The following is a 14,846-nucleotide window of genomic DNA, read 5'->3' on the forward strand; positions in this document are numbered from 1 at the left end:
AATTCTTTTCTACCCATCTACTTTAATTCTAAAGTATTCCTCTTCTTTAATGAAATGATGAAACTATTCCTTTAACAATTTTTAAATAAAAATTAAACATTCTAGTTGTATTAGATGTGCATGGAGCTTGCAACTATTGAATTACTGTGTTTGTTTGTTGAACTTACTACTTTAGTTATATTTAATTTTTAACAATTTTCATTAAGAGTAATATTGTCTTTTTATTATCGAAGGATTTTTGAGAAATTGTTTTGATGGGATATGAGATTGTAGTCCTCTTTAATTATTCTTCTCCGTTAAAAGAGAGAAACCTCTCTGAGACTCTCAATTCGTTTTTTTTACACTTTCCGACGAACAAAACAAATATCTCTTTGAGTAAATCATGAATCCAGATTCCGATCATCCTCAGCTTCCCAACATCAAGATCCATCACCCTTCTTTACCACGTCACTCTCACCACCACCACCACTCCTCTTCCACTCCCTCCTCCGCCGCAACTCCAACTCCAACCGCCGGAGCTCGTCGTAAAATCGGAGTCGCCGTTGATCTCTCCGAAGAAAGTTCTTTCGCCGTTCGCTGGGCTGTAGATCACTACATCCGTCCCGGAGACGCCGTTGTTCTTCTCCACGTTTCTCCAACCTCCGTCCTCTTCGGTGCCGACTGGGGACCTCTCCCTCTCAAAACCCAACCTTCTGTTGAAGATCCAAACGCTCAATCCCAGCCTAGCCAGGAGGATTTTGATGCTTTTACTTCATCCAAAGTTGCGGATCTAGCTAAGCCGTTGAAGGAATTAGGGTTTCCGCATAAGATCCATATAGTGAAAGATCATGATATGAGGGAGAGACTGTGTCTTGAGATCGAGAGGCTTGGTCTTAGTGCTGTCATTATGGGAAGTAGAGGTTTTGGTGCTGAGAAAAGAGGAAGCGATGGCAAGCTTGGATCCGTTAGTGATTACTGTGTTCACCACTGTGTTTGCCCCGTTGTTGTGGTTAGATATCCTGATGATCGTGATGGACCACCTGTCCCTGTTGTTACTGTCAAGTCTGCTGGAGATGATGATGATCAAGATGTTGTTGCTCATCATGAACACATCAAAGGTTAGATGCTTTCGTAGTTTGTTTTCATGGATGTTTTCCGTATATATATGTTAGATTTAGGTTCGATAGTGAGTGTTTTTGTGAATATGTTGTGTGATTAGATTGCCATAGATGATTAGATGGTAATACAGAAAAATTAGATAGCTTAATTAAGATAACTATTTCGATTAAGTGCAAGTAGAGATCCATATGGAGCTGAATAAATCATATCAGTGTTTTAGATTAGAATACTCTTTACAATACTAATCTAGAAGAAAAATCCTTTTGGCCCTTGGAGAATGAATGTTTTTTAGGTACTTTTGTTTCTTTGATTTTTCCCCTGTTGGGTTTAGTTTGAGGCGACATTGATTGTAATTAGCATGTAATGAAAGTATCATATATCTTGATTTAGAAAAAGACAACAACAAATTACCGTCTTCTAAGCTGCTATTTGTAATCTTGAATTCTTCTCATATTTCTGAATATATTTGCTGAAAATCAAATAGGGACATTGTTCTGATAAAGCTGATATATGTAACTCTTGAATGCACCTCATATTTCTGAAAGGAATCTTCGATGTGGGTAGAAGTTTCTGTTGTTGTTTTTCTCTGATCCGACTAGGAAATATTATTATAACGGGGATGTTTACAGAGAAAAAAAAACTGGAAATGCATGGGGACTCATAGAAAGAATCTGGTTGCGTAATATGGAAAAAAGGTTATCTGTTACGACTAATGTGTATATCTAATGGAGATGTATTACCTTTCTGATGAAAACTTGCTGAGTTCAGTAGATTGCTTCTTCAGTAAAAGGCAATCACTGGTGTTAATACTAGAACATTTGTAAAAAGAATCTGAATGTATACTGATAAGGTAAAAAGGCCATAATCTGAAGGTTACATATGTTATCTTCACCATACTGCATTACGATTTAACAACATATAAGCTGCATGGTTTATTAGTGATTCGTCTCTCTGTGTATCTTCAAACATTGAAATATCTTTTGTGAATAAAGGGTTATTCCAGTAAATATATTATATATCTATGATCTGACCAAATGACAATGTTTCTGTGTACGATGATCTGACCAAATGACAATGTTTCTGTGTTTCTACCACAGATGAGTGATGCTTCGTGGGATCTCGTCAGGTTCACCTCACCCTCTTCGCATCATCAAGGTAAGCTTATATTGTCTACATTAATCTCTGTCAGGTTCACATCAACGATATCTGTAAGCTTATATTGTCTACATTTATCTTGATTATTCTTCTTTCATGTGTTTGGGATTGAAAAGGTACACAAATCAAGCAAGGGTATTAGCGGAATGTCCGGAGGAGTGTTTTGAGTGTGTGTGACTAAGTTGATGGATTTCATTTGGTTATGTAATGCTTTCTACATCAAACATGTAATGCTTTAATAAAGACTGGTAGTTTAGGTTTGTTCTATTGTGTGAGGATGAATGTTGAGTCTGTTTAGATTTTAGTTAATGTTAAAATCAAATAAAGATTTGGTTGAATTATTATGGTTTTGGTTTGACTTTTTGGAATTTAGATAAATTATAAGGATTGAATGAAGTTTTGAAAGATGGATTTCTCCAAAAGTTATATAAAAAAAAAAACACACACACAAAATTTAAACACCAAAAAGTTATTAAGGCTAATTTATTTTGCAAATGTAGAGTAAGTAATTTCTTCCCGTTACGATTTTTTTCCTTTTGTTTAATTTTGGATTCAGAACAGAAACAGCAGGGCATACGAAAACAGATATTGATGTGACATCAATAGATAAATTGGCTGTGCCAATCAAGTTCGGTTTTGGCCAAGGCAGCATACTGAGACAAGCACTGCCCATAAAAATGTGTTGGAGTTACTACTTAACATCATCAGCATAGCCTAATCCCAAAGAGAGAAAAATCGACACGCTTTTTGAGCAAACAAAGAAATGCTCTGTTTTTTTAAAGTGAGACATATACTTCCTCACTAATTAGGTAATCCTTTCTCAACGGGAAGTCACTGGAGAATTAATTCTTCTATTTAACAAGTAAATGCACATGCTATAACAAACTGAGAGAAGTTTCATCAAATGTGACTGCAAGGACCAAAGTTGATTTCTAGGTTTAACAGATGGGAATCCTTCTTCTCTTCTCATACTTCTATGGAAAAAACAAAATGGGGACATAAATCTCCATCAGGGACTTAATTAAAACAGTATAAAGTATAACTACAATAGATATGTGACATCAATAGATAAATTGGCTGTGCCAGTCTAAGTTTGCACCACCAGCATCACAATATGTTTCCGTATATCTCTTTACCTCAAAATGAGTTCTCTGTCTTTAGCCCTGGACCCGTTTCAATATGATTCTTAAAGGCACAGACATTATTAGCAAGGTATAACAAGTGGTGGTACAAAGATTTCACAAACAAGGTACTAACTAAGAAGCAGTTGCTCACAATACAGGCATCCAGAAGAAGAGCGATAGGCTCTTAGGCCAGAAACGAAACAGAGGTAAGATCATAACATTTTCATTACTAACTTGAAAAGAAGTAGGTTTCAACTTGAACAACAGCTGGCACTAAACCACTTAGTACATAAGCTATAAGGGGAAAGTGAATACTTGCTTAGGCCAATTGCAACAGTGGAATCTAGTTGTACTACTACTACTACTACTACTAGTCTATTGCTTGGCGAGATTGAGATGGAACTAATCAAGGGCTTCAAAACCAGGTGGAATATGGTAAGGTGTCCAGAAATGAGCATTTCCAGCAATCATGGAGGAATCATCAGCCAGATCGACAACAACGCTTTCGTCGAAATCCATGAGTTCGATGCGGTTAGAGCACAGATCGGGAAAGGAGCTAGCATGGACACAGAAAGGTTCAGACTTGGAGAGGAAAATGTAGAGATCCCCAATGTCTCGAGTGTAAACAGCGTTTCCTCCTTCTTCGTCTACCTTGAAGACCATCACAGCTGTTGTTTTCAGTCTCACCTTTCCATCTTTCTTCTCGGGGGCAGTTTTCCTGTACCACTTAACCAAGAAGGTTTCACCATCTGGGGACTCCACCAAATGTTCGCTGGTGGAGCACGAATCCAAAAGCTCCCGTTTGGTCTTGGTCAGCTTGGGAAGGTTTCGGAATCGCAAACTCTGAAACTTGGGATTGTCGTGCTTGTGTGTCCATGAACCCATGAGGTGGCCTCCAGATCCGGGAATACGAAACATGTTGTCTTTCTTGGAAAACATGACACGTGAAGAGAAGAAGCAGGGGTTTCGGATTCTGATGTTGGTCCACTCGGGGTGACTTCGAGCGGGTCTGCAAAAGCTGAGCTGAGGTCCCAAGAACTTGACAGCCACAACACAGTCTTCATCATCATCAGGAGAAGAAGAGGACATGGATACGTTGGTGACGATCCGGGTTTGGCAATGAGGCAGAGTAACAAGAGGAGGCAGGGGAATGCTTTTCGGATTTGCATACGACGCATTTGGGTTTAGATCATCTCGGAGACGTAGAAACCTTTCGTCCTTATTATAAGTTGCAACCCAACCATGAGATGCCCCTATTGTTACAGTTGCATAGTTATAAATCAGCTCCATAGGCACCTTCTTATCCAAGTAAATCTCATCATCATCATTAGCATAGAAAATGATGAGGCTTCCAAAATCGTCATAAGCTCGACGACGACGAGCGCCTATTACGACACAAGGAGGGTTTTGCAACGAGGGCGATGAGAAGCCCTTAGAGAGAAGTAGAGAAGAAGACCTCACGGACGCAGGTTTCGAAAAGCACAGCCGTCTGAGAAGCAGCTGAGACATTTTGGGAATTGTTCACAGAAAATAAAAACCCTAATTGAAGAAATGGTTATGTTGACATCTTTTCCACTAACTTTTAAACACCATTACTGTAGGAATAAAATGGCCTTGCCCACCAAGTTTTTGGATTACCATTTTTTGCATCTATCTAGAAAAACGTACAGAGAGAGTCGAAAAACAAACAACCAAACCACAGCCCTACGATTAGTCCATTTACCTATCAAAACCTATATCCAATTGCTTACCCTCCCTTTATATTTTATCTACTGATGATGTTGTACTTACTCGTTAAAATCTCAACCACCCGATCCAAAGTCTCTACTAACAACCAAGGGCCTAGATTAAATCACGTCTCTCATATAGTTTGATCGTTTGAGATGGGGAGAGGAGAACAAGATAAGCTTTTGTTTTTTTTTGTCTGAACAAGTTTTTAGGGTGGGAACAAAATCTGATTTTATTCAACAATTAATATCTAATCAATCTCGATTCCAGCAAATGAATATAAATTTTTCTCAAAACAACATTTGTTCCATTCTTACATACTACTAGTATCTGTTTTGTTATGTATGGCCGTTTACTAAGGAACACAACAACCAACAAAACTGAAAACGAACATATACGTAAATGATAATGGAGAAGCTTGTCAATTTTGTTATATCAATAGTGGGTTTACTTCTTTTCTCGGTTTTGTTATCTTTCATTCTCATATGTTCGTTCGTTCGTTTTAGAGATAACAAAACCGACAAAAGAACTAAACCCACTGTTGATATAACAAAACCGACAACACAAAATGGCAAACGACCAACAAAATGTCGAAGCTTGTCGGAAAATGGCAAACAACAACACACAAAACAAACTCACTTTCGAATCACTTGTTGGATTATGGAGAATGGAGATAGCGAACCAAATCTTTTCTTCTTGCTTTTAATCATCCGAGTTTTGGATCCCTCAAATCTCCGTCTTCTCCCCTCCTTCATCCAGATCGAACATCATTTACTACTTGTGTAATTAACAACAAGTAAACCCACTATCGATATAACAACAGAGAAATAGACCCGTACGTACCTCTTCAGCGGACTTCTTTCTATGTCAGTTTCATATCCTAATCAGATACCCAAGTCTTATGAACTGCCACAATTAGAAAGGCATTTCAATGGGTAAAACCGTATAAGCACTTGACAATGATGATAACATCATACATCATATTCAACCAACAAAACAACTCTTTTTTTAAAGCGCTTGGTCATGCGGAAACTAGTCATTAAGACATCACATAAATAAAACACAGTTAGTAAACTGCCACAATTTAACTTAAAAAGAAAATGTTCAGTTCATTTCTCCCAATATGCATATAGACTCTTTTTTTTTTTTTTTTTTTTAATTAAAATATTTATATACATTAACGGGCCAACCCTTTAACGGGCTGGGCTTTGAGATCTTACAAGGTTCAAACAGTTACAAAAAGAAGCAAACGGTATAACAACTCCGTCACCGGAAAAAGAGATCAGACCCTGCTGACAGACCAATGGTCCAGACCTAAGACAGAAGCTCGAGCACTATCGCCAGTGGTTGCAAGACCAACAACGTTGCGGCGGAAAACCAAATCGAAGCCAATGACAGAAGCAACCAAGATCCACCATCGCTTCTTCTCCGGTGGGCCACCTGACCTATTACAGATCTTCCGGCATGCTCAAGCTTCCGATCTTAGGCTCTACAAAGTAAGGTCCCGTTCCTAGCAACCTTCTTACTCAGGTCTAACACCCCTCTTCTAGTTCCGGCGACCACCGTTTGCTTCAGGGAAAACTCTTCAATCCGGTCCGATGGAGGCAAGAATCATGGCGGTTGACAGAGGATGATGGCTAAATCCATCCTCTATCACCCGTAACCCACGAGAGCCCTAGAAGGTGCCAAACTTCTCGGTTAACCACCGCGGCTAAGCAACAAACCCTCCTGACTCCCACCAACTTCCGCCGCAGACCGCAGCTCCGAATGAGTGGATGGGCCTTGAGAAAGCTCCACCGCGACCAAACGCGACTAGATCAGAAGCTTCTCGACCACCAAACCCTTCGCCACAACCGCATCAAATGGGAGACATACCACACCACTGTTACCGGAGAAGAGAACTCCCCACCACTGTCGTCCCTTTGCAGATCCAAAACCCTCATTAAGATCCGCCCAAACTTACCTGACAAACGACACCACACCTTACTGCGAGGCACCGCCGTGGCTGGTCTGAGAGAGGTAAGATCTGAAGAAGAAAACCGCAAACCCGATCACTGAAGCTCAACGAAGAGAAGCCCCAAACCCTCACCGCTCACCGAAGCCACCAAACCCTCCGGAGACAAAACGACACACGAAGTCGCCAACCGAGATCCACAAGATCTGGCCATGGATTCGACGCCGTCCTCAAACGTCTGCACCAGAGCCTTCACTTTCTTTGAGAGCTCTAAGCCTTTCGACTCTCCACTGCATGGTAATTGGTAATAAGTTTCCCGAACCTACTAATACCATCAGAAGGGAGTGGGAGGAACCCACCACCTGTGGGGCAAGGATCAAGGCACTGTATGCTGCAAAAACAATAGCACTTTTTTTTAACACAAAATCTCTGTCTCTGTCTCTCTCTCTCTCTCTCTCCAGTATCAGTTCCAGATCGATCTAATACCCACAACATAAAGGCATAATCTGATTTGATATAAAGCATCTCAACTGACGGTTCACAGAAACTAAGATGTGTACAAACTAGAAAACCCTACAGAAGAGAAAGTGAGCTGTGGAAGAAAAGAATTAGACAGGGTTTCTATCAGGTGGATCTTCCTATTATTTTATGTCCTTGTCGCACTGCACTGTCCTGTAAATCAGACAAAGTTAGCAGATGGGTTTTATAAGTTTAAAGTGAGAGCTTTAACCAAGGGTAAGAAACTGATCAGTCGACTATACGTAAAACGTTCTTCAGGAGGATAGGAATACCTGCTGAGATAGTCTTGTCCAGGCATATATACTGAACACGATTGCTGCTCTAGATCCTGCCTGGAGACAAAACAAGCGGGAAAGAAGGTTAGAAGTCCGGCCATCCATCATTTTGCCCATGAACAAAAAGATCAAGGAACTCTCTCAAGTGTCACATAAACATGTACTCAAGAACTTACTTGATTGATAACCTTGAATAAAAATGAGGGAACCGAGAGAGGTTAAGGATAAGACTTCTCTTCCAATCAACTCAGCTAAGTAAACTTGTTCCCGTTCCAATCAACTCATCAGACCATAAGGGTAAAATCTATCGCTACGGTTCTGCTCACATTAAACAAAATCTTGAGGAAAATAACCGTCTGAGATGAGATCCAGATTTTTGGCCAGTGGACGTGACGAGAGAGAGAGAGACAAAGACAGATTTCTAATGGGAGATTATGAAGAAAGGCTTCGAAGGCTTTAGTACTGATAACCCAAGTCATCAAACATCACTACTCACCCAATCAGAAACTCAGATTTATGCAGACTCGATTCAAACTAGAGAGAGAGAGACAGAGAGACAAAGACATATTTCTAAGTGGAGATATATTTATGAAGAAAAAAGCTTCCATGGCTTAACCCAAATTCTTTTTTCATTAATTAATTAAGATAATCTATCGATTACAAACATATAAAAACCCATCGATTACATATTCTACCTTAACATTAGAACGAGTACATAGATTCGCTTAACAATAAAATTAAAAAGATACTCCATCGATTACATATTCTACCCTTAACATTAAACTCTTAAACCTTTCTCTCTCACTCTTCATCTTCCTCCTCTGCCGTCTCATCCTTCTAGTCTGCCGCCTCCACTTTCTTGTCCGTCGCCTCCTCTTCTTCCTCCGTTACCTCAGCTTCCTCCTCCGTCGCCTCCTCTTCTTCCTCCGTCACCTCAGCTTCCTCCTACGTCACCGGTGTTTCCTCCGGAGTTGTCGGCGACTTGGGATTCTTTCTCCGGTTCTGTCTAGCCAGCTTCTTGTCCTTCTTCTTCTTCTTTGTTGCACTTGTACTTGATTTTGCCCTGTTTAAAAGCCTCTTCATCTATCTCATCCTTTTCACTCTTATTCACCCTATCCTCTTTGCTTTTTGCGTGAGGGCTCGTTGCAAACTTCTCATCCCAAAACTCTTTCTTCAGATCAGAGAACTCTTTGATGAGATGCTTGTCTCTTCCATGATCACCACCACCAACATAGTGAAACTTGCTCGTTTCATCTAAGTAAACTCGTTCCCGTTCCAATCAACTCATTAGACCATAAGGGTAAAAGCTTTTTGTGAAAAGAATGAAATTGGTACCTGGTTTCTTCAGCTGGTGAAGTAGAGTACTTATTCTTCTTTCGCGAGTTGATTCATGATCTCTGAAAGTCAGTATGTGACCTTGGTTGAACCAGCAACGGCACATGCATTGAATATGATGGCATCTACTCTATCTTGCTGCAACAGAATATACAAAAAAAAAAAAAAAAAAAAAAAAAAAAAAAAAACAGAATGAAGCTGATAGTGGAACAACTCACTAATGGTTAACAATAAAAGAAATGAAGACAAAAAAAAAACAAGAAGCAAAGGCTACAAGCTGGTAATTCACGTACCCACACCAACATGAAAAAAAAAGACGTAACCCAAAGATTATTTTCTTAGTTTAACTCTATCAGTATGTTTGGGTTTTTTTTTTAAAAGCCTTCTTCTTCTGTTCCCTAGAAACGAAACTCTACGTTCTACCGTCCTTGGCGACGGACCAAAATAGTTAAAAACTTAAAATTATCTCCTTTAATTTAGGACCAATTTGGATGTTAACACCTAGTACAAGTCTAGTAAAGCATGAACGAGACATTCAAATACTAACATGTCCGGTTATACTATCGACCTCCTTGATTAGATAACCTGTTATAGAGCGAGATATATTTATACTTGAAAGTTGTTTCCATGTGTTATATAATTATTTAGAGTAAAACAATTATTTATGTTTTTTAAGCAGACTAACAAATAATATTTTATTTGGTTTTAAGAAAGAATATTTTTACATGTGTTTAACGAAAACAAAATCATTAAAAACTATCAAAATTAGCTGCAGAAAAAAAAATTGAACTGTAAGAACTGTATCAGTTGTCTTGTTTTTGGGGCTACGTCAGTCTCCTTCGTAAGAACTGTATCAGTTGTCTTGTTTCTATATGTAGTTTGATCAATCGGGGCTTCTGATTCTCGTTAACATGTCCGTTATAAAACATAGTTACTCCCACTAATGATAATTATAATGTAATTGGAGAAATATCTCAAAATACCACACTTGCAAAGTTTGTTTCCAAAAAAAAAACACGAGTAGTAAGTATTATGTTTGCATATACCACCAAAAAAAATTAGTTACCATAAACACAAAAATTGATTGTTAAATGTTTTAGATTTTGTTTTTGTTCTTTTTGAGGTTTGAGTTAACTGTTTTAGATTTAAGATATAGTTAGTGTTTAGGATTTAGTTTGAAGATTTTAATTTTAATTTTAGTTTTGAAGAAGAAAAAAAAAACTTATGTTATTGGTATTTATGAGAATTGGCCATGTAAATAGTGAATTTTATTGGTTTGTTTTTTTTTTTACTTTAAAGTTTAAACATTTAAAAGAAGAAGAAGAAAAAAAAACGGAAAATGTGAGACTAATTACTAAATTAGCAAACTTTAGTAGACTAGGATGGGCGATTCGCCAGATTTCATATGGTTGGAGTGTATATATGGTAAAATTGGTAAATCATCACAATGATGATGAGTTTGAGTTTTCAATTCGATATAAATTAAATCATTAAACCAAGATCAAAATGGCATTGGTTTAGTGTCAAGCTAAACAGGTATATGATTCTTAACGGTGTATAGAGTCAAAAACGGTGACGAGTAAAAATAATATTACATTATGAGTTTGATTTCAAGTTATTGATTTGAGTTAGTTAGGAAGGGTGGGGAAATTGAGAAATAAAAACCGGTTTACGTTCAATAGGTCAAAGTCAACTTTTTAAACCGGTAGGACGTCAAATGTTGAGAGTTTGCTTTGGTTGGAAGTTGGAACATAATAAGATTCCAATTTGGAGCTTGTGGTTTTTGTGGGTTGTTGACTTGGTTAAATTCGGTTTATATAACAATTTAGGAAGACATGATTAATAAAGCTAGCTATCATTTTAAATTCTTATTTATTACAGAGTACTATGTGAGTATTCGTCGGGATGTAAATCTATAATTTACGAAGGAATAAATTTATTTAGGATACTTTGACCAGTTAAATAAAATGGAATAAAATCTATGGGATACCGGCGGATACTATAAACGATGCACATAAAGAAAATAAGGTGTGTATAGAGATTAATAATATTTCAAGGGGTAAATAAAAATGTACATAAAGAAAAGAAAGACACCGCTGACGTGGCTTGGTGTTAAGGTGAAAAAAGACCGTTAGCGCCTGGGTGCGACATCTTACGTGGAACGTGTAAGCCCTTTTTGAAAGAGAAAAAATAGAAAACGGTGTGTTTGGTGTGCTATGTTTTAATTTCATCATCACCACTCAAACTCGCCAATAAGGTGTATATTGGTTCCTATTGGTAACCATTAGAACAATAGAGAAAGAAAAGAAACAAAAAAAAATAATGCAGAATGTAACAAAAAAGAATAATGCAGAATGTAATAAACAATTTTCGATGAATGAAAAAAAAATCTGTAGAAAATAAACTAAATAGTAAATGGTAACCAAACAATAAAAAAATCTTTTTAAATATATTAAATATTAAATAAATCAAATTCAATAATAATACTAATACTACGTCTAATGTATATACAATGATTTTTTTTTGTTTTTAAATTGTAAATTAAATTTTAGATATGTCATATTAAATATTAATATTTAATATTAACCTACAATTAAAATTTTAAGGTAATTTAAAATATTTTTAATTTTTATTTACAATACAAACATGAGTCTCTTAAATTTATTTTACTATTCATATATAGTTTTCAAATAGCATTAAGATTAGTTTAACATGAAATTCATATCAAAATTATTTTTTCTGTCAAAACATTATGAAAATTATTACTATCAAATGGTAAAAAAAATTTGGAATAAAGAGGAATATCATATTCCTCCTCATTCTTTTCCTTTGAGTTTCTCCCTCACCAAATTGCAAGAAATTCAAATTCGCTCTCTCCACTTCTTCTTCATTCTACTTAGAATCTGGGTAAGTTCAAATTCAGTTCACTTGGTATGATTTTTTATGTCTTACCTTCAGGGCTGGCCCACCCATAAAGCAGCCAAAACATTTGCTTTAGACCCCCACGAGCAGCTGCGTTTGAAGATCTGAATCTATCACCCGTTTTGCTGAAGGGCTTATATCTCAACATGAGATTCGCAAGTCCAAGCAACATACAAGCAGTGTGTTTGTCCTTGATCATGACACCGCCTTAAAAGCATCTTGTCTCTCTAGCATACGATGGTTCGAGAATAATATAATGCTTTGTGCTCGGAATGCTCAGCCGAATCAGTCCAGAAATCTTTGCGACTCAAGCTTTATACATATGTCCCAACCCACAAAAGGCTAACGAGGTATGCTTTTCCTTTTTCTTCTTTTACTCATCTCGACTCTAGTTTTTGTTGGCTGATTTCATTTCATCTCTCAAATTATGAATTTACTTCAGAACATGGGATGCTTTATTGGTATTGTCGCTGAGCTTGCTGTGAGAAGAAGTGTGCGTGCATCAGTCTCTGCACATGTTGTTCTTGGGACTGCTATCTCCATCAAAAGGCTAATTTCCTACGAGCACATTCTCTGCCTCAAAGCCATGAGGATTGTGTATTTTGATCAAGGAGATTCTAGCTTTGCTGTGGTAATGACTCTTTCCATTATTTCTTTCCAATACAAAATGTACAAGCTTTTTGAGATTTAGAGAGTAGCTTTGCTGTGTGGCTATGCAGGATTGGGGTATAGCTTTGAAAGAAGTTGGCAAAAATGCAAGGTCAAACTCTAAACCGATTCTAACCAAACTTTAGCCAGTCAATCAAATATCAAAATTGCAATTTTGATGTCAAACTAAACCGGTCAATAATCATGTCCGCTATTTCTTATCGGTTATAAATAAAGTCAAACAATTGACCAACAACAAAAATACGCTAACTAGGTAATATAATTTTACAAACTTGAACTACAACATGTTAATTTTTCATACTTGCGATCGCCAACATGGCAACATTATACTTTAGTCTTTCAAACAATTTTATTCTTTTAGGCTTTTCTATTTTTACTTTTAAGAAACTCAACAAGACAACAACTTGGAAATCATTTTCAACGGCAACACCACATTTTCAACTTATTAGTTATACATTGTGACCCTTGTTTTAAAAATCCCCCCTAGCACCGATTACACCCCGCAAAATCGCTAGGCCCACCCTCTCCGCCTCGATTAATGAATAATCCCCGCCTAGCATCGATTATCCAATTATATATGTCTAATTTGATTATAACCGTCTAATCCGATTACTAACCGCATAATTTGGTATATAATTATTACTTTTAGAGCCAAATATAAATCAAATATGTATTTTTTTGTTATTTAGACATTTAAATTAAGAGTTTATAATGTTTTACAATAACTAATGTACAAACTTTTAATGAAAATCATAAATTTTCTTTTAAAATTACATTTTTATGTGTTTACCGTAATTTTAAAGACAATAATATAGTTTTATATTTTATTTAATATTTTTATTTTAACATAAACAGAATTATACATAGATTTAATACTATATATTTTTATTTTATTATTAATTTAATAAAATAACCCTAAAACTAGTCCCCGATTAATCCCCGTTTAATCTCTGATTTTCTCGCTAGGCGCTAGGCCCATCCCGACCGCCCGACTAGCGCCTAGCGATTTCTAAAACAGGGATTGTGACTGTAATCTTTTATTAATAAATTTTTTCTATACAAAATGGATGTGATTTTTTTTTGGAAACTTTTAATACTTTAATTCACTATAGTCTAATTTGGGAGATATATATGTATGTAGCTTTAAAGACTTAAATTTTATAACGTTTACACAATTTTAAACCTTTTTAGCTTCGCCTTAAGCCCTTAACCACACACAAACAAGATCTTTCCAAGATGTAAGAGACACAAACAAATACAACTCTTTAAACAAAATTAATCAATCAAGTCAGAGCTGGTATCATATGTGAAAAAATAGACAAATCTCACTATCAAGGTTAAAACTAAATTATTAATACTAACACCACTATTTTTTTGGATATAGAAAGATAAAATAAGCTGTATATTACAGTAAAACCTCTATAAATTAATAATTTCGGAACCGTGAAATTTTATTAATTTATAAAGGTTTTAATTTATCAATAAATTAATAAAAATATTAAATTACGAAGAGATTTGTCTATTTATCTATTTGAAATTTTTATATTTAAAAATAATTTTTGTTATAGTTCATATATTCTAGAGTTTTCTTTATAGTTTCTTATACTTTAATAATTTATTCTTGTTTATAATTTTTTTTTGTTAGAGGTGAACTTTAGTAAGAATGCAAATTTAAGAATAAGCAAACAAAATTTTATTAGATATATATATATATATTATAATTTATATAAATATAATTTTTGATATTGATGGGGCCATAGATTTACATAAAATTTCTAAAAAAAGTAATATCTTATTATTTTATCGAATTATGTTCTTTTTACAATGGTCAAATTAGGGACCAAAAGAATTTATTAATTTCTAGCGATTATTTATAAACAACCTGACCTTTTTTTTTAAAACCCTAATATTTAGTGATTCAATACTCAATAGCAATCTAGCCTCAATAAACAATAACTGATAACATAAATCAATTCCAATAATCCAATAACCAATAAAAACAATAACCAAAGATTCAACAATAACATGACATTATAGAACCAACAACCTAACACAATCATACAGTAA

The 14,846-nt window shown here is 35.9% G+C and overlaps 2 protein-coding genes across 2 annotated transcripts; one reads left to right on the forward strand and one right to left on the reverse strand.

Annotated features, from left to right (window-relative positions):
* Positions 1 to 205: 205 nt before the first annotated feature.
* On the forward strand, positions 206 to 2,594 carry LOC104725962 (universal stress protein PHOS32). Its single transcript, XM_010444716.3, has 3 exons — positions 206 to 1,097; positions 2,196 to 2,253; positions 2,370 to 2,594. Exons 1-2 carry the CDS (start codon positions 383 to 385, stop codon positions 2,201 to 2,203), a joined length of 723 nt encoding a protein of 240 aa, XP_010443018.2. The 5' UTR covers positions 206 to 382; the 3' UTR covers positions 2,204 to 2,253; positions 2,370 to 2,594.
* Positions 2,595 to 3,584: 990 nt separating this feature from the next.
* On the reverse strand, positions 3,585 to 5,102 carry LOC104725963 (uncharacterized). The gene has a single exon (XM_010444717.3). It carries the CDS (start codon positions 4,884 to 4,886, stop codon positions 3,780 to 3,782), a length of 1,107 nt encoding a protein of 368 aa, XP_010443019.1. The 5' UTR covers positions 4,887 to 5,102; the 3' UTR covers positions 3,585 to 3,779.
* Positions 5,103 to 14,846: the final 9,744 nt, after the last annotated feature.

This window comes from Camelina sativa, chromosome 11 (genome assembly GCF_030686135.1).
Source record: "Camelina sativa cultivar CO46 ecotype springtype chromosome 11, ASM3068613v1".
Lineage (NCBI taxonomy): Eukaryota > Viridiplantae > Streptophyta > Magnoliopsida > Brassicales > Brassicaceae > Camelina > Camelina sativa.

Coding starts and splice junctions, on each gene's coding strand:
- LOC104725963 (XM_010444717.3), bottom strand. CDS start 4,886: ATGTCTCAGCTGCTTCTCAGACGGCTGTGCTTTTCGAAACCTGCGTCC.
- LOC104725962 (XM_010444716.3), top strand. CDS start 383: ATGAATCCAGATTCCGATCATCCTCAGCTTCCCAACATCAAGATCCAT.